General features: G+C 37.7%; 1 protein-coding gene across 1 annotated transcript in view; it reads left to right on the forward strand.

Moving 5' to 3' along the window:
• Positions 1 to 19310, forward strand: part of PDCL2 (phosducin like 2) — a 37612-nt gene that overhangs the window by 7492 nt on the left and 10810 nt on the right. The window contains exons 4-6 of the mRNA XM_060097091.1: positions 1449 to 1569; positions 2161 to 2251; positions 16465 to 16608. Of these exons, the coding sequence (XP_059953074.1) occupies positions 1449 to 1569; positions 2161 to 2251; positions 16465 to 16608 (356 nt within the window). The remainder of the gene's footprint in view (positions 1 to 1448; positions 1570 to 2160; positions 2252 to 16464; positions 16609 to 19310) is intronic.

Below are 19310 nucleotides of genomic sequence, written 5' to 3' on the forward strand. Positions count from 1 at the left end.
CAGTAAGAGGCTTGATCCAAATTATCTAGTCTGCCATTACCAAGTGCAGAACTCCTGCTGATGGTGACTTAATTGTTTTAAGACATATAGAAAGAATGGAGATCAGAAGATTTTGTGGATAGAGAGACCAGTAAAAGACCAGTGTGAATAAAAACCCAAAACTTTGCCCAAAGAATAGGATGAAGAGGAGAAATAAGATGATACTTGTATTAGTTATCCATTGTTGCATAACAAATCACCACAAACTTGGTGACTTAAAATAACACAATTATTATCTGAGTTTTTATGGGTCAAGGATCCAGGCATTGCTTAGCTGGTCCATCTGCTTCAGAGTCTCCAACAAGGTTGCAATTAAAGTGTCAGCTAGAGCTGGGGTTGAATCTGAAGGTACAACAGAGTACATCTGAAGGATCCCCTTCTAAGTTTATTTACATGGTAGTTGGCAGAATTCAGTTCTTTTGGAGCTATTTGACTGAGGATCTCAGTGTCTAGCTGATTGTTGACTACATTTTCCTTGTCACATAGTTCTCTCCATGGGGGACCTCACAGTATGTCAGCTTGCTTTATCAAAGCCAGCAAGTGTGAGAGAATGCTGGCAAGATGGAAGTTACTATCTTATGGAATGAAATCAAAGAAATTATATTCCTTTACCTTTGCCATATTCTATTGATTAGAAGCATGCCATGGTCCCCACCCATAATCAAGGAGAGGGGATTATGCAGGATGTGAACACCCAGAGGTGGAGCTCATTCAAGGCTATCCTTTACTTTGTTTGCAGCAGTATTTACTCATGTATATAATTAAGTTCTCCTTTTCTCTGAAAACCTCAGAGAAAAGGGACAGCAGACTAGAAAGACAATATAGTTGATATATGACAGACAGTTTCAGGAAGAGCAGCAAATAAAACATCAAAGCCTAAGTAACATGGAAAACAAGGTTAAGTTTCAAAGAAAGAAATTATGGTTAGACAAAAATTGAATTATGAAACGATTCCTAACCTCTTCTAAGATTTAACTTGGGAGTAAGAATTCCATGAAGTTATATAGCTGAAAAGAAGCAAGTCCACCTTGAGGTCTTGAATGCTTATGTAGAAAAAGAAAACAGTATTTTGCATGATGTGAATTAGTTTTGCCTATTAATAGTCTTCAGAGAATTTTCCATGACTTACAAGTTTCTTCATTAACATTTGATACATGTTTTTTAGATTTATTTTTTACTAAACATCTCAGTGTAACTTTGAGGGTAGAGGATGTATTCTTTTTATCAAAGTATGTAGTTGCATTACGGAACTGGGAAATGGGAAAAAAGTAGGCCATTTTGTTCTATTCTTTGAAACTAATTTTCTAGTTTACCTGTAGAGTTCATGAACAATTACATGGTTGGAAATCGATTTTACATGTATTAAAATGCACAACTGTGCTAATAGATTTTTTATTTTTTTTATATAGGATCCAAATGAAGATACAGAATGGAATGAAATTTTAAGAGATTTTGGCATTCTTCCTCCAAAAGAAGAGCCAAAAGATGAAATTGAAGAAATGGTTTTACGTTTACAGAAAGAAGCAATGGGTATAGTTGTGAATTTGGTGGGCTGGGTGAAGGGAATTATACAGTTATGACAGTGATCATGTATTTCATGAATTTAGAGGGAGAGAGGACATTAGAAATAATTTAATATAAATCCCACCCATACTTTCGAAATTAGGATGCTGACACCTAAAATTTCTAATTCATGTGTTGAAAGTTACATACTAGTTAATATCAGAGCTGAAATGCCCTGGTATCTAACCTAGTGAGCTTTTTTTTCTCTATCATATTTCTCTACCTTCTGATTACTTTCTGTTTTGATCATTCTATATAAAATGTATTATTTGTTAAAATTTCCAAGTACTTGAGGAAATCTAAATTTATGAAGTCTAATTGATTTTCACATCTGCTTTTAAATGCAGCCTGGTAGTTCTGTGAACTCTGAGGGAGTAATAGCACTTTAAACAAACCTGAAGCAGTCAGCCACTATATAGTTTATATGCTGGAGAAACTGAAACATTAAAGATATTCTTGATCTCCATTTATCTAATATATTGTTTTTTCTAGACATGTGACTCTAAAGTAAAATTGGCTTTTAAATAACTCAGTTATCTACAACTTATTTTGTTTTAGTTAAACCATATGAAAAGATGACTCTTGCACAGTTGAAGGAAGCTGAAGATGAATTTGATGATGAAGATATGAGAGCTATTGAAATATATAGGTACAGTGATTCATTTGGATAATTTATGAGTTTTTGAATGAAGTATTGTAAGAATGAAACTAAGAATACGAGAATTGCTACTCCAGCTTTCTTTTGATTTCCATTTGTGTGGAATGTCTTTTTCCATCCCCTCACTTTCAGTCTGTATGTGTCCCTAGGCCTGAAGTGGGTCTCTTGTAGACAGCATATATACAGGTCTTGTTTTTGTTTCCATTCCGTGAGCCTGTGTCTTTTGGTTGGAGCATTTATTCCATTCACGTTTAAGGTAATTATCAATATGTATGTTCCTATTACCATTTTCTTAATTGTTTTGGGTTTGTTATTGTAGGTCTTTTCCTTCTTTTGTGTTTCCTGCCTATAGAAGTTCCTTTAGAATTTGTTGTAAAGCTGGTTTGGTGATGCTGAATTCTCTTAGCTTTTGCTTATCTGTAAAGGTTTTAATTTCTCTATCGAATCCGCATGAGAACCTTTCTGGGTAGAGTAATCTTGGTTGTAGTTTTTTCCCTTTCATCACTTTAAATATGTCCTGCCACTCCCTTCTAGCTTACAGAGTTTCTGCTGAAAGATCAGCTGCTAACCTTATGGAGATTCCCTCATATGTTATTTGTTGTTTTTCCCTTGCTGCTTTTAATATTTTTTCTTTGTATTTAATTTTTGATAGTTTGATTAATATGTGTCTTGGCGTGTTTCTCCTTGGATTTATCCTGTATGGGACTCTCTGTGCTTCCTGGACTTGATTATTTCCTTTCCCATGTTAGGGAAGTTTTCAACTATAATCTCTTCAAATATTTTCTCAGTCCCTTTCTTTTTCTCTTCTTCTTCTGGGATCCCTATTATTCAAATGATGGTGCATTTAATGTTGTCCCAGAGGTCTCTGAGACTGTCCTTAATTCTTTTCATTCTTTTTTCTTTATTCTGCTCTGTGGTAGTTTTTTCCACTATTTTATCTTCCAGGTTACTTATCCATTCTTCTGCCTCACTTATTCTGCTATTGATTCCTTCTAGAGAATTTTTAATTTCATTTATTGTATTATTCATCATTGTTTGTTTGCTTTTTAGTTCTTCTAGGTCCTTGTTAAACATTTCATGTAATTTCTCCATTCTGTTTCCAAGATTTTGGATCATCTTTACTGTCATTACTCTGAATTCTTTTTCAGGTAGACTGCCTATTTCCTCTTCATTTGTTTGGTCTGGTTGGTTTTTAACCTTGCTCCTTTATCTGCTGTGTGTTTCTCTGTCTTCTCATTTTGCTTAACTTACTGTGTTTGGGGTTTCCTTTTCGCAGGCTGCAGGTTCATAATTCCCATTGTTTTTGGTGTCTGCCCCCCGTGGCTAAGGTTGGTTCAGTCGGTTGTAGGCTTCCTGGTGGAGGGGACTGGTGCCTGTGTTCTGGTGGATGAGGCTGGATCTTGTCCTTCTGGTGGGCAGGACCATGTCCGGTGGTGTGTTTGGGATGTCTGTGACCTTATCATGATTTTAGGTAGCCTCTCTGCTAATGGATGGAGTTGTGTTCCTGTCTTGCTAGTTGTTTGGAATGGCATGTCCAGCACTGTAGCTTGCTGGTCGTTGAGTGGAGCTGGGTCTTAGTGTTGAGATGGAGATATCTGGGAGAGCTTTTGCCATTTGATATTACAGGGAGCCAGGAGGCCTCTGGTGGACCAATGTCCTGAACTTGGCTGTTCCACCTCAGAGGCACAGGCCTGACACCCTGCTGGAGCACCAAGACCCTGTCAGCCATGTGGCCAGGTATGTGGGGAGTTTCTTGCCTTTTGGGAAGTCTGAGGTCTTCTGCCAGCATTCAGTAGGTGTCCTGTAGGAGTTGTTCCACATGTAGATGTATTTCTGATGTATTTGTGAGGAGGAAGGTGATCTCCACGTCTTACTCCTCCGCCATCTTGAAGGTCTCCTCCGGAACCAGTGATTCTTAAAGAACTGCTTTATTCAACAGTGTGAGTTGAGAAAGAACAGTATGAGTCTGGGGCATTTTGTAGTATCAGAAAGTTAAGGAAGTGCTAAAAACTTTTTTCAAGGCACAGGAGCCAAACTAAAAGATCTCAGATTGGCCAGAGTTGGAACAACTTGAACAACCAAATTAATTACTGTAATATTGAATTATAAAATAAGTAATAAAGTAATTATCCTTGAGTCCTTATCCTATAGTGACATAGATAAGTAAATGAATACATGAACAAATTCAGAAGAAGTAACAATTCTTCCTCACTGAAGAATTCCAATTAATAAGTGTAGACAGAATGAGGAAAATAGAAAGATCACCATTAAAACACCATAGTAATAATCCCCCATGGGCAAGATCTGCTGATAGATGCTAAAATGAGTGGGTGAAAGTTTAAATAGAAACCCAAATTTGAGGGATTTTCCAAAAATGACTGGCCAAGTGGACAGCAGCAAAGGTGAAGTAGAAAGCTCCAAGAATCCATCTGTCCACCTAGGTAGCAATTGTACTGGCAGAAATGGTCTGAAATTATGGCTTTGGAACTCTGGAGTCTATTTGAACACTTGTAGCTTACAGCATAAAGCTTGTCTGGTAAATTTCAGTTAGTATTGGTTGATTTCAGTCCTCAGTGTAGTAACAGCTATCCATCCCTCACCCCCCAGCCCCATGGCAGGCAGCTGTTTCAACAGCATCCTGTGTTTCTTGCTGGAGCCAGGGTAGGCAATAAGGACTTTGTCCTCAAATATCAGGATTCTGTGATCTGACTGCAGACTGCTGCTCTGAATGCAGAGGTACAGACCCAGAGACTGGCAGTCATTCTGTCAACCCTCACTGGCTCAAGTGGCTTCCGGGAGATTTTAAGGAGCCACTTCTGGTTTCTTTTTTTTAACATTCAAAAACAACCATATATATGGGGGAATTTAGAAAGCCTTGGGAAAGTTGAAGGCTCAGAAAAGACCTGAGAAGACCTTATGCTTTCACCTGAGGCTAATCCTGGCACAGACACACCCGATATAAAAAAACAAAAACAAAAACAAAAACATGGGTTGGAAGAAGAATCTGATTTCTAGAGTTACCAATTGAATGAAATATTCAGTTTTCAACAACAACAAAAAAAAGCAGGCATAAAAAGAAACAGGAAAGTATGGCCCAGACAAAGGAACAAAATAAATCAATACAAAATATACCTGAGGAAGCCAAAGTGTCAGACTTACTAGACAAAGACTTTAAGACAACTTAAAGATGCTCAAAGAGCTAAAGGAAGACATGGACAAAGACAGGAAAACATCATATGAACAAAATGAGAATAACAATAAAGAGATTGGAATTATAAAAAGGAACCAAGAAGACATTCTGATACCAAAAAGTACAATACTTGAATTGAAATATACACTCTAGAGCTTCAAAAGCAGATATGAAGATAGAGAAGATAGAGAAAATTTGAAGATAGGACAATTGAAAGTATTGAGTCTGAGAATAAAGAAGAGAGAACAGAGCCTAACTGGCCTTGTGGTACACTACTAGGTGAACTAGCATATATAGTATGGGAGTCCCAGCAGAGGAAAAGAGAAAGAAAGAGGCACAAATCATATTTGTAGAAATAATGGCTGAAAACTCCCCAATTTGACAAAAGACATAAGTCTACAAATCCAAGGTGCTCAATGGACTCCAAGTAGGGTAAACTCAGAGACCCACACAAAGACACATCCCTTAAAAAGACTATCAGCCAATTTCTCCTCAGAAATCTTAGAGGCTGCAAGAGAAACAAAAACACCTGTCAGTCAAGAATTCCATATTTGACAAAACTATGCTACAAGGATGAAGGAGAAATTAAGACATTCCTAGATAAAATCTAAGTGAGTTTCTTACTACAGCAAGTCCCCTACATATGAATGAGTTCCATTCTGAGAGCACATTCGTAAGTCTAATTTGTTCATAAGTCCAACAAAGGTAGCCTAGGTACCCAACTAACACAATTGGCTATATAATACTGTACTGTAATAGGTTTATAAACCTTTCACACAAAACATAAAAAACAAACACAAAAAATAAAACATTTTTAATCTTAACCTTGGAAAGTACAGTAGTATAGTACAACAGCTGGCACTTCTTAGCAGTACCAGCTACATCACTGCTGCTTTTACACTTGTTTCTGGACATCCTGGGCTTGAAATAAAGATACTGTACTACTGTACTATTGTATTGTATGCAGTACTGTACAGTAAAGTACCAAAAGTACAACCACTTGTAGAGAATGCATGCATGTGACAATGTACACCAGACACATGAACTAACTTACGTGATTGGACATGCAAATGCACGTTCGCATCTTTTAAAGTTTGCAACTTGAAGGTTCGTATGTTGGGGACTTACTGTACTAGAATTCCCCTAAAAATTAGCTAAAGGAATCTGTCAGCCTGAAATTAAAGGGCACTAGACAGTAACTCAAAACCATACGAAGAATAAATATCATAGGTAAAGGTAACTGTATAGGTAAATATAAAAGCCAATATTACTGTATTTTTGGTTTTTAACTCCCTTTTTTCTATATGATTTAAAAGGCAAGTTTATAAAACAATAATTATAAATCGATATTAATGGACACAGTATATAACAATGTAGTCTGTAACAATAATGATATAAAGAGGGAGGGATGAAGATGTATAAGAGCAGAGTGTTTGTATGCTATTGAAGCTAAGTTGGCATTATTCACAGTAGGTTATTGTAAGAAATTAATTTTAATCCTTAAGGTAATCACTAAGAAATAACTAAAAGAATACAGAAAAGGAAAGAGAAAGGAAATCAAAGTGGTATACCACAATACAAAAATACAAAAAGAAGCAATGATGGAAGAATTGAGGAACAAAAAGCATATAAGATACAGAAATACAGAAAATAGCTAAATGGCAGAAGTAAGTCCTTCCTTTTCAGTAATTACTTTGTTGTGTCAGTCCCAGCCTATCGATAGTGATGCTATTGGCTAGGAATGCCTGAGGCACTCACCTCCTGTATTACTCATAGCTGTGACTGGACTGGTTCCTGTGGTTTGTATTATGACTGTAGGATGCACTTCAGCAAGAAACTTTGACAGAACTTCGAGGAACAAGATTTATTCCTCAGAAATCCTGAAGAACACACAGCATGCCTGAGGGCCACTCAGCCAGGTCTGGTGGAGGGGTGGGAGTGGGACCTGCGTCTGTGCCTTTATTAGAGTCCATTGATGGGGTATCTAGGTTTCATGTGTTCACTCTTTATTGGCTAATGTAGAGCATAAGAGCTGGAATTAGAGCACAGGAAGGGAGAAGAGGGGTCACTCAAGTGGTCAGTTATCTAGGTTACCCAGGGCTCTCTGAAAGAAAGACTTTCATGGGTGGGAGCAGCCTAATTCCTTATCTGGTTGTTTTGCTAGTAGCTGTGTCATACAGCTGGCAGTATGGTTTTCAAGATGGATGTCTTTTGAAATAGGTGCCTCAGTAATCAAAAGCTTAATGTCAGGCACTTACATTACATACTTTAAATGTATATGGATTTTAAATTAAGCCAAGTAATCTAAAATTAAAGGCAGAAATTGGCAGAATGAATAAAAAGAAACACATCCAGATCCTGGAAAGTAAGCAATCTTGAGAAAGAACAATGTTGGAAGACCAATACTTCCTGATTTCAAAACTTACTACAAAGCAACAGTAATCAAAACAGTGTTATAGTGATGTAAGGATAGACATACAGACCAGAGGAATAGAATAGAGAGACCAGAAGGAAACTCTCTCATAAATAGTCAAATGATTTTTCAACAAGGTGTCAAGAACATCCAATGGGGAAAGGACAATCTTTTCAACCAGTGGTGCTAGGCAAACTGGATATCCACATGCAGAAGAATAAAGTTGGACTCCTACCTCATATCATATATAAAGATTAACTCAAAATGGATCAAAGACCCAAATGTAAGAACTAAAACTATAAAACTCTTCAAACAAAACACAGGGGAATATGTCCATGACATTGGATTTGGAAATGATTTCTCGGATGACACCGAAAATAACAAAAGGCAACAAAAAGGAAAAAATAGATAAATTTGACTTCATCAAAATTTAAAATATCTGTGCATCAAAGGACACTATCAAGAAAGTGAAAAGACAACCCACAGAATGGGAGAAAATATTTGCAAATTAGATATACGATAAGGGATTACTAAGAATATATAAAGAACTCATAAAACTCAACAACAAAAAAACAAATAACTTAATTAAAAAACATGCAAAGGATTTGAATAGACATTTCTCCAAAGAAGGTATATAAATGGAAAATAAGCACATGAAAAAATGCTTAATATCATTAGTTATTAAGGAAATGCAAATCAAAACCACAGTGAGTTTCCATTTCACTCCCACCAGGGTGGTTATAATAAAGAAGACAGAAAAATAACAAAAGTGTTGGTGAACAGGTGGAGAATTTTGAATCACCATACATTGCTGGTGGGAATGTAAAATGGTGCAGTCTGGAATTTCTTCAAATATTAAACATAGAATTACCATGATCCAGCAATTCCACTCTTAGATATGTACACCCAAGAGAATCGAAAACACAAAACGTGTACATGAATGTTCATAGTAGCAGCATTCACAATAGCCAAAAAGTACAAAGAAACTTACTGTCCATCAACTGGTGAGTGGATAAACAAAATATGGTGTATTCGTACAATGGAAAATTATTCAGCCATGTAAAGAAATGATGAACTGGTACATGCTACAACAGGACTGAACCTTGTAAATGTTATGCTAAGGAGGGCCTCCCTGGTGGCGCAAGTGGTTGAGAGTCCGCCTGCCGATGCAGGGGATACGGGTTCGTGCCCCGGTCTGGGAGGATCCCATATGCCGCGGAGCGGCTGGGCCCGTGAGCCATGGCCGCTGAGCCTGCGCGTCCGGAGCCTGCGCGTCCGGAGCCTGTGCTCCGCAACGGGGGAGGCCACAACAGTGAGAGGCCCGCATACCGCAAAAAAAATAAATAAATAAAATAAATGTTATGCTAAGGAAGGAAGCCAGTGATAAAAGGTCACATTTTACATGATTCTACTTATATGAAATGTTCAGAATAGGAAAATTTATAGAGACAAAAAGCAGATTATTAATTTCCAGGGCCTGGGATGGGGGGGATAGAGAATAACTACAAATGGATATGGGGTTTCTTTTTGTACAGTAAAACTGTTCTGGAACTAGATAGTGGTAATGGATGCACAGCTTTGTGAATATTTTAAAAATCACTGAGTAATACACTTTAAATCGTTGAATTTTATTGTATATGAATTATGTTACAATTTAAAACTAAATAGTTTGGAGGAACTGGAATTCTCATAATATGATAACTTTGGGAAATAGTTTGACAATTTCTTCTAAAGTTATATATGCATTTAACGTATAACCTATCAATTAAATTCCTGGATATTTACTTGAGAGAATTGAAGGTATCTGTCAATACAAAGACTTGTACATGAATATTCATAATAGCCAGAAACTGGAAACAACCCAAAAGTCCATCGATATGATAAATGAATGCAAGGTGAATGAATAAACAAACTGTAGTGTGTTCATGAAAGGGAATACTACTCTGTAAGAAAGTAAGCAAACTACTGATACACACAAACTTCGGTGAAATTTGAAAACATTATATGGAATTAAAGAAGCCAGACACAGGAGAGTATCTGATACATGATCATATACATCATTTTTAAAATGAAAAAATAGTTTCCAAAATTGATACAATAAGAGAGAGGAAAGCATAATTAAGAAGATAGCCTGCTTCCTAAAATTTATTGTATAGCTGATTTTTCTCTACTTTTCAAGGCACAGATAATCCCTATGTTTTTATTAAGATGAAAAGCTTACTAATAAATTGCATATGACATTGTTACATTTATTGATAATATAATCTTACTATCACAATCAGACAAGGCTAGTACAGACGGGAAATAATAGACTCATGGATCTTAAGTTGGTTAGTCAAAATAATCACCTAGCTTTACTACTAAAAATTTTGATTTCTTGTGTGAATTGATTTCATGATAATATAATAAGCTAAATTCAGACTGTAGGAAAGTTTGGACAAGCAATCTAGTTTCCTTCAACAAAGAAATTTCTAGGGGAAAAATAGATGGAAAAGAATCTGTGTATTAAATGAGATTTAAGAGATATAATAACCACTCTATAAATCTAATTTGGATTCCCATTTGAATAAACAAACTTTAAAAATGGGGCCAGAACTTAATGCTACTGAACTGTATACTTAAAAATGGTTAACATGGTAAATTTTATGTTATGGATATTTTATAACAATTAAATAAAAATTTTAAATGGAGAAAATAGGATTATTTGAACAATATCTGAATATATTAAGGAATTACCATTGTTTTAGATACGATTATGCCATGTGAATCAAAAATTTTAAAGTATCCTCGTCTTTTAGAGATATATAATGAAATATTTACAGATGAAATGACATGATGTCTTATATTTGCTTCAAAATAGCCCTTGAAATGGGGAGTTAGTGGGGGTTGAGATGAAAGAGAATTGGCCATAGAAATTATTGATGGAAGATGCACACATCTGGGGTCGCTTTACTACTGTAAGTGTTAATAACCATCCATAATATGAAGTTAAAAATACACATTCCTGAGACCAGTACCAAGAGGTAATATTCAGTTACTTTGGGTTGAGTCTCAGGAATATGCCCATCTGTGGAACCTGCCATTCCCAAGTAATTCTCATGTGGGATGTCCACATGCCTCAACTTGATAAATACTGCTGTAGATTAATCTCACTTTTGAAACATAGATGCAAAAATCTTAAATGAAATATTAGCAAATAAAACAGTGTATTAAAATAATCATATATAGTGAATAATTAAGGTTTATTCAAGGAATGCAAGGATCATTCAACAATCACAAATCTATTGATACAGTCACGTCAGCAGAATTTATTAAGATAATGCTAGCTGCTGTAACAAACAAATGCAAAATCTTAGTGGTTTCACACAAGAAAGTTCCTCACTCACAGATGATGCATGTTTTACAAGCTTCTTCTGAGCAGCTCTTCTCCAGGTGATGACTAGGAACCTGGGCTCTTTTTTTTTTTTTTTTAATTGGAGTATAATTGCTTTACAATGTTGTGTTACTTTCTGTTGTACAATGAAAAGAATCAGCCATATGTATACATATATCCCCTCCCTCTTGGACCTCCCTCCCACCTCCCACCCCATCCCACCCATCTAGGTCATTCCAGAGCACAGAGCTGAGCTCTCTGGGCTATACTGCAGGTTCCCGCTAGCTATCTGTTTTACACGTGGTAGTGTATTTATGTCAAACCTAATCTCCCAATTCATCCCACCATCCCCTTCCCCCACTGTGTCCACAAGTCCATTCTCTACGTCTGCGTCTCTATTCCTGCTCTGCCAATAAGTTCATCTGTACCATTTTTCTAGATTGCACATATATGTGTTAATATACGATATTTGTTTTTCTCTTTCTGACTTCACTCTATATGACAGACTCTAGGTCCATCCACATCTCTACAAGTGACCCAATTTCGTTCCTTTTTATGGCTGAGTAATATTCCATTGTATATATGTACCACATCTTCCTTATCCATTCATCTGTCGATGGACATTTAGGTTGTTTCCATGTCCTGGCTAATGTAAATAGTGCTGCAATGAACATTTCATTAGGGGCTTCATCATCTCAGAATCCTTAACATCCAGGCTTGTGGACCAGGAAGACATTATGAAAGATGGGATGGGACATTTCAGGGATAAGTCATAGAAATGTACATATCATTTTCACACATGTTCCACTGGACGTAATCCAGTCTCATGGCCCTAATCTAACTGCCAAGGATGCTGGCAAATATAGTCTTCCTGTGAGTCCTGGAAGAGGAAGCTATACTGATGAACACCCAAACAGTCTCTGCCACAGAGATTAAAGAGATATTACACACAGAAGTTCTTTCCCTTGCATATTCCACATCAAAAGTGCAACTCTAATTCTGGTCACCAAATTCTAATATTATTTCAGTATCTCTGCTGTCACTTTGGATCTAAGGAAAAAGGAACCTGTAGCCTTTTAAAATTTTACTTATTGTTCAGAGAAAATTCTGTAGTAGTCTTGATAGTACTGATTTAAAGCAAATCCCTCATTTAAAGCCAAAACAAAAGAGCAATGACAAAAAAAACCTTTAAGACTTTTTATAAAGCAGTTTTAGGTTCACAGCAAAATTGATGGAAGGTATAGATTTCCTATATAATATACCTCCTGCCTCACACATAACATAACCTTCCCCAGTGTCAATATTCCCCACCAGAGTGATATATTTGTTATAACTGATGAACCTACATTGATACATCAGAATCACCCGAAGTCCATAATGTACATTGCAGTTCATTCTTGGGTTTGGACAAATGTATGATGACATATATCCATCATTATGGTACCATTCACAGTATTTTCACTGCCCTAAAAATCCTCTGTGTTCTGCCTATTCATTCCTCTCCCCTGCCAACCCCTGATCTTTGTACTGTCTCCACTGTTCTGCCTTTTCCAGTCTGTCATATAGTTGGGATCATATAGTATGTAGCCTTCTTAGATTGGCTTCTTTCACTTAGTAATATGCATTTAAGGTTTCTCCATGTCTTTCCATGGCCTGATAGCTCATTTCTTTTTAGCACTGAATAATATTTAATTATCTGGATATACCACAGTTTATTTATCCATTCACCTACTGAAGGACATCTTAGTTGCTTTCAGCTTTTGGCAATTTATTTTATTGATTGATTGATTGCTGCATTGGGTCTTCGTTGCTGTGCATGGGCTATCTCTAGTTGCGATGAGTGGGGGCTACTCTCCGTTGTGGTGCGCGGGCTTCTCATTGCGGTGGCTTCTCGTTATGGAGCACGGGCTCTAGGCGTGTGGGCTTCAGTAGTCATGGCCTGCAGGCTCTAGAGCACAGGCTCAGCAGCTGTGGTGCACGGGCTTACTTGCTCTGTGGCATGTGGGATCTTCCTAGAACAGGGATCGAACCCGTGTTCTCCCTGCATTGGCAGGTGGATTCTTAACCACTGCGCCACCAGGGAAGTCCCCAACTTTTGGCAATTATGAGTAAAGTTGCTGTAAACATCTGTGTGCAGGTTTTTGTGTGGACATGTTTTCAATACCTCTGGGTAAATATCAAGGAGCTTGATAGCTGGATCAAATGATAAGAGTATGTTTAGTTTTGTAAAAAAAAAAAAAAAAACCAAACGGCCAAACTGTCTTCCAAAGTGCCTGTACCATTTTGCATTCCCATCAGCAACGAATGAGAGTTCCTGTTTCTCCAGTCCTCTCCAGCATTTGGTGTTATCAGTGTTCCAGATACTGGCCATTCTAATAGGAGTGTAATGGCCTCTCATTGTTTTAATTTTGTTTTCCTGTTGACATAGATGTGGAGCATCCTTTCATATGCTTACTTATCATCTGTATATCTTCTTTAGTGAGGTGTCTGTTAAGACCTTTGGCCCATTTTTAAAATCAGGTTGTTTTCTTATTGTGGAGTTTTTAGAGTTTTGTATATTTCAAATAACAGTCCAGTTCAGATATGACTTTTGCAAATATTTTCTCCCAGTCTCTGCTAAGGAGATAGGTTCCTAGAGACAACTGTTACAGGGGTTTTCTGATCACCAGAGTAGGGGATACTAGGGCCCAATTGGAGCGTTAGTTCCAGATTCCCCAGTTTCTGGATTGCAGTGGAGAAAGCTGTTCCATTGGCAGACCAATTTTGCAAAGTTGTTCTGGGAGTCTTCCTGGTAGCCCAGTCTGGAGCCTCCTCCTTCATCCTTCCATTAAGTTTGTAAAGCACTTAATTCCTCAGGTTAAGCTTCTTGCTGCTTAAAATAGCTATAGAGGGCTTTCTGTTTATGTGACTGAATCACAACTGGTATGACTGTTAGGTGAAAAATGCGGGCCATTGAACACTCTGTCACTTCCTGATGGCAAAGCTAACCCAGGTTTTTATGTCTTTCCCTGCCCAATTCTGTTGAAAGTAAAGAAGAATGAGGAGGAGAAGGTGGAAGAGCGGAGGAAGAAGAAAAGTAGTTGATAGCTGCACCATTAAGTAGGGCATAGTGCCATCACTGGAACAAAAACTTCTTGAAAATTCTGAAAGATATTAAGCCAATGAGATCAAATGAGGGACATTAGTGATGCCAAATACTCAATGCAAACAAAATAGGGCTCCCAAAAGCTCTCTGGAGTGACTGTAAGTTCTGAATATCTGGGCCAGTAGAAGGAAAATTGAAGACCTTCAGTTTGAAAACTGAGAGGGCCCTAGACTTGGATTACTGTTCTTGACATTCTCCTCTAGGCTTAATTTTGCTTGGATTACTTGTTATATAAAGTGAGTGGTCTCACTGGACATGTTTCTAATATGTGAAATAAGGACACAGTGTTTTAAAATAGACCCAGGATTTTGTATATATTCAGGTTTGGTGAAGCCAACAGATCAGGAGATAATTGCCATTATTATTCACAGGTCTCAAGAGTAGGGGGCATGCCCCACCATGCAAGGCCACACAGGGAAGCACCAGTTGGTCAAGAGGCAGGAGGAGGGAGAGGCTAAGATGGATATGAGCCTTTATGTAGTTTCTGTGGGAAAGACGAGCTAGGCAGGGTAAGCAGATTTAGGATTGGCTAGTTGGAAAAAAATTTGGCAAGCTCTGGACTGTAGTGCCTATCTCTAATTGTCTGGTACCAAGCCCAGGGGATGATTTGGGGATAGTGGCTCAGCTCAGTAAAGGAAGTAGTTGAGGGACTGGGCTCTGGATTGGCTGGTTTGCATTTGAGGACTGTGCTCTCTGGTGAGTGTTTGCTATCTTTGGGAACTAGCTAGCTCAGAGAGGGGCAGTCTCTCTAGGATCAGGAAGACCCCAGATGCCAGAGCTAAATATAGTAAGTCCCCTTCAAGTTGAGAACTTTCAAAGATGCCAAAGTGCCCCTGTATGCCAGCTATTGTACTGCACTACTGTACTTTTCAGGGTACCGTACTGTAAGATCAAAAATGTTTTATTTTTTGTGTTTGTTTTTTATGTATTATTTGTGTGAAAAGTATTATAAACTTATTACTGTACAGTACTATATAGCCAATTGTTAGTTGGATACCTAGGCTGACTTTGTTGGACTTACAAACAAATTGGATTTAATGAATGTGCTCTCAGAATGGAACTCGTTCGTATGTAGAGGACTTACTGTACAGAAAACAAGAAAATGTAGTTAATACACAGAGAAAGAATGGGAGTAAGTACTTCCAGGTACTTAGAGATACACAATCAGTAACTTTTAACATACTTGCAGATATGTCAGAACCATTTGGATTTGCTTCATAAACTCAAGTATTCAACAGCTAAATCAAAGTATGTACATTTTGAGATTTGTTTAACAAGGTTTTAAGGTTCTCTATAGATGAATAACTAGGTAACATTTATGAAAGGCTCATGGTGTGCTAGACACTGCCCTAAAAAATTTACGTGTTTACACTTAATCCCGAACAATCCCATGCAAGCAGATTTTAGTTTTATTCACATTGGGGGAAACTGAAGCTTGGAAAGATTAAATAACTTGCCCAAGTCCACGCTACTAGTAAGTGGGAGCTGGCACTTACACCCAGTTCAGTCTGACCTTAGAGTCCAAACTCATAATCACTCTTTCTCTACCACCTCTCTACCTGCAATACATTTATAACAATTAATTGCATATATTCACAAAGGCTTTGAACTGAAAGTCAGCTTAGCATGATAGTTAAGAGCATGTCAATGGAGATAGTAATAGTACTAACTTCACAAAGTTTTTGCAAGGATTAAATTAGTTAACGCACTTAAAACAGCACCTAGCAACATAGTAAACCCTGAATAAATGTTAGTTATTATGTATACTCTCCCTTTATTTATTTAAGCCGTATATGAGAATTTGTTGGCCCAATGTCTAAATAAACTCTCTATAGCTATGATTGACTTAGTCTTAAACAAAAATAAAGTCAGTAGCTAATTTCTTATACTTTACAATACCCATGATAAAGCAAATACCCACATAAAAAGAGAAACTGGCATTGTAAAGCTGTTAATAGTTACTCTTTAAAGTGTTTGATATGTACTAGCATTACATTCATTGCTCTAAATTATTACTGTATATGGGGATGGCCTTAAGAATATAACAATATTCTTATGTAATTTAACTTCTTTTTTTTAATAGAGAAAAGCGGTTACAGGAATGGAAAGCTCTTAAGAAAAAACAAAAATTTGGGGAATTAAGAGAAATTTCTGGAAATCAGTATGTGAATGAAGTCACAAATGCAGAAAAGGATGTGTGGGTTATAATTCACCTATACAGATCAAGGTAATTACCATAGCTTTTTGCAAAAGGCTAATATACTAATTTTTATTATACGTATTTCTGGTTTTAATGTTGTATAAAGCATATAACAAAGATTAATCAAGAAAAATAAAGTAAATCAACCATACTTCAATTAAAAAAAGAAAAATATGGGCTTCCCTGGTGGCGCAGTGGTTAAGAATCCACCTGCCAGTGCAGGGGACACGGGTTCGAGCCCTGGTCCGGGAAGATCCCACATGCCGCGGAGCAACTAAGCCCGTGCGCCACAACTACTGAGCCTGCATGCCACAACTACTGAAGCCCGTGTGCCTAGAGCCCGTGCTCCGCAACAAGAGAAGCCACTGCAATGAGAAGCCCATGCACTGCAACGAAGAGTAGCCCCCGCTTGCCACAACTAGAGAAAGCCCACGCGCAGCAACAAGGACCCAACACAGCCAAAAATAAATAAATAAAAATATATGTGTAGGGCCTCCCTGGTGGCGCAGTGGTTGAGAGTCCGCCTGCCGATGCAGGGGATACGGGTTCGTGCCCCGGTCTGGGAGGATCCCATATGCCGCGGAGCGGCTGGTCCCGTGAGCCATGGCCGCTGGGCCTGCGCGTCCGGAGCCTGTGCTCCGCAACGGGAGAGGCCACAACAGTGAGAGGCCCGCATACCGCAAAAAAAAAAAAAAAAAAAAAAAAAAAAAAAAAAAATATATATATATATATATATATATATATATATATATGTAGAGTCACTGGCTTCAGGGATTAAATTAGGTATTTTAATATATTTTCATGTCTATTTATTTATTTATTTATTTATTTTTGGCTGTGTTGGGTTTTCATTTCTGTGCGAGGGCTTTCTCTAGTTGTGGCAAGCAGGGGCCACTCTTCATCGCGGTGCGCGGGCCTCTCACTATCGTGGGCTCTCTTGTTGCGGAGCACAGGCTCCAGACATGCAGGCTCAGTAGTTGTGGCTCACAGGCCTCCGCGGCATGTGGGATCTTCCCAGACCAGGGCTCGAACCCGTGTCCCCTGCATTAGCGGGCAGATCCTCAACCACTGCGCCACGAGGGAAGCCCTTCATGTCTAATTTAAAGAACTTGTCATACTTCTTAGAAAAATAAGTACTCTTTGACAGTTAATTTAAAAAACTTATAGAAAATTTCAAACATACAGAAAAGTAAAAAGAATGATAAAATGAGCACCCTAAATACCAGCCAGGTAGATTCAACAATGAACATTTTGCCATATTTGTATCATTTTGTTTATATGTGTATGTGTGTGTATTTGTAGAACCATTTCAAAATAAATTATGCGATGCTTTACTCTGAAGTACCTCAGCATGCATCTTCAAAATATAAGGGCATTTTTCTATATAACCATTTTCTCACCTAATACCCAGGCAGTCCTTACTCAAATTTCTTCAACTGACTTCAAAATCTCTTTCATAAATACATATATTTTTGAACAAGGGTCCAATCAAGGATCATGCAGTGCATTTGGATATATCAGGTCTCTTAAGTCTCTCTCTTGTTTTTTTTCTTGGCCGAGCCACATGGCTTGCAGGATCTTAGCTCCATGACCAGATATTGGGGCCATGGCAGAGAAAGCACTGAGTCCTAACCCCTGGACTGCTAGGAAATTCAGCTCTTAAGTCTCCTTTAACTGAATAATTCCCTTGCATTCCCTTATTCTCCCAAAAGAGATAATTTTAGAGTGCCTAGTTGTATTAAGTATAACCCATATGTCCCCAGGCCTCACCAGCCTGCTGTAACAGTTACAAGGAAGAGTGGACTTTTCCCTAACTCCTGGCCAGAGGAGCTGCTGGCTCCCATAGTTTCACACATCTCTCATGGAAATAGCCCCTCTAGCTTTTGGTCCCAGCCCCTCTGCCTGGGCTCCAAGCCAAATAAGAACAGAGGTCATGACAGTAGCCCTCATGTCCTCATCTCATTCTCTATATAAAAAATTTCTTCTCTCTTCAGATCCTCAGAGAAATTCTGAACAGAGCAACTTAGGCAAATTAGAACCCTGCTGTTTACCAACTCACCAGTTTCTCAAACAAATTTTAATAGGACACCATGCCCCATAAAAGAAGACATTACTTTTCTTGTAACTAAAAAGATTGGTAATTAATTTTTGAGTAGTTTAAAGCCTTAAAAAGAATCAATTCCCATTTTACCTGTACCACTTATATGGTAAAACCAACGTGTAAATGCTGCTGATATTCATTCTTCACAAATAGGTATGAGAAACACTGACATTTATAATACTGGGATCTGTGTGTGATAAATGTTATATACCGAAGTGATTCACTGAATGTCTTTTCTGAGACGCATTCTGATTAGCAGAATAGATGTTGGTTTTGAATGCTCATACCATAGTATAAAATTTACTTTAATGGTTATTTCTAGATAAATAACTAGTTTTGACCAATAATTTTCAAAAATTCATAAAAGAGGTTGAATGTGTTTTAGTCTCATCTAGTCTGTTTCAAACTGTTATGCTTTGATGGACTCAAAGAGTAAGAATCTGTTTTCATAATAGTTTAAGTATTTATGACCTTCTCAGAAAGTTCCTGGGGGGCAATCTAAGATAATTACATAAAATACATGTTTTGGGACTTCCCTGGTGGTCCAGTGGCTAAGACTCAACACTCCCAATGTAATGGGCCTGGGTTCGATCCCTGGTCAGGGAACTAGATCCCACATGCTGCAACT

Source organism: Mesoplodon densirostris, chromosome 1 (assembly GCF_025265405.1).
Source record: "Mesoplodon densirostris isolate mMesDen1 chromosome 1, mMesDen1 primary haplotype, whole genome shotgun sequence".
Classification (NCBI taxonomy): domain Eukaryota; kingdom Metazoa; phylum Chordata; class Mammalia; order Artiodactyla; family Ziphiidae; genus Mesoplodon; species Mesoplodon densirostris.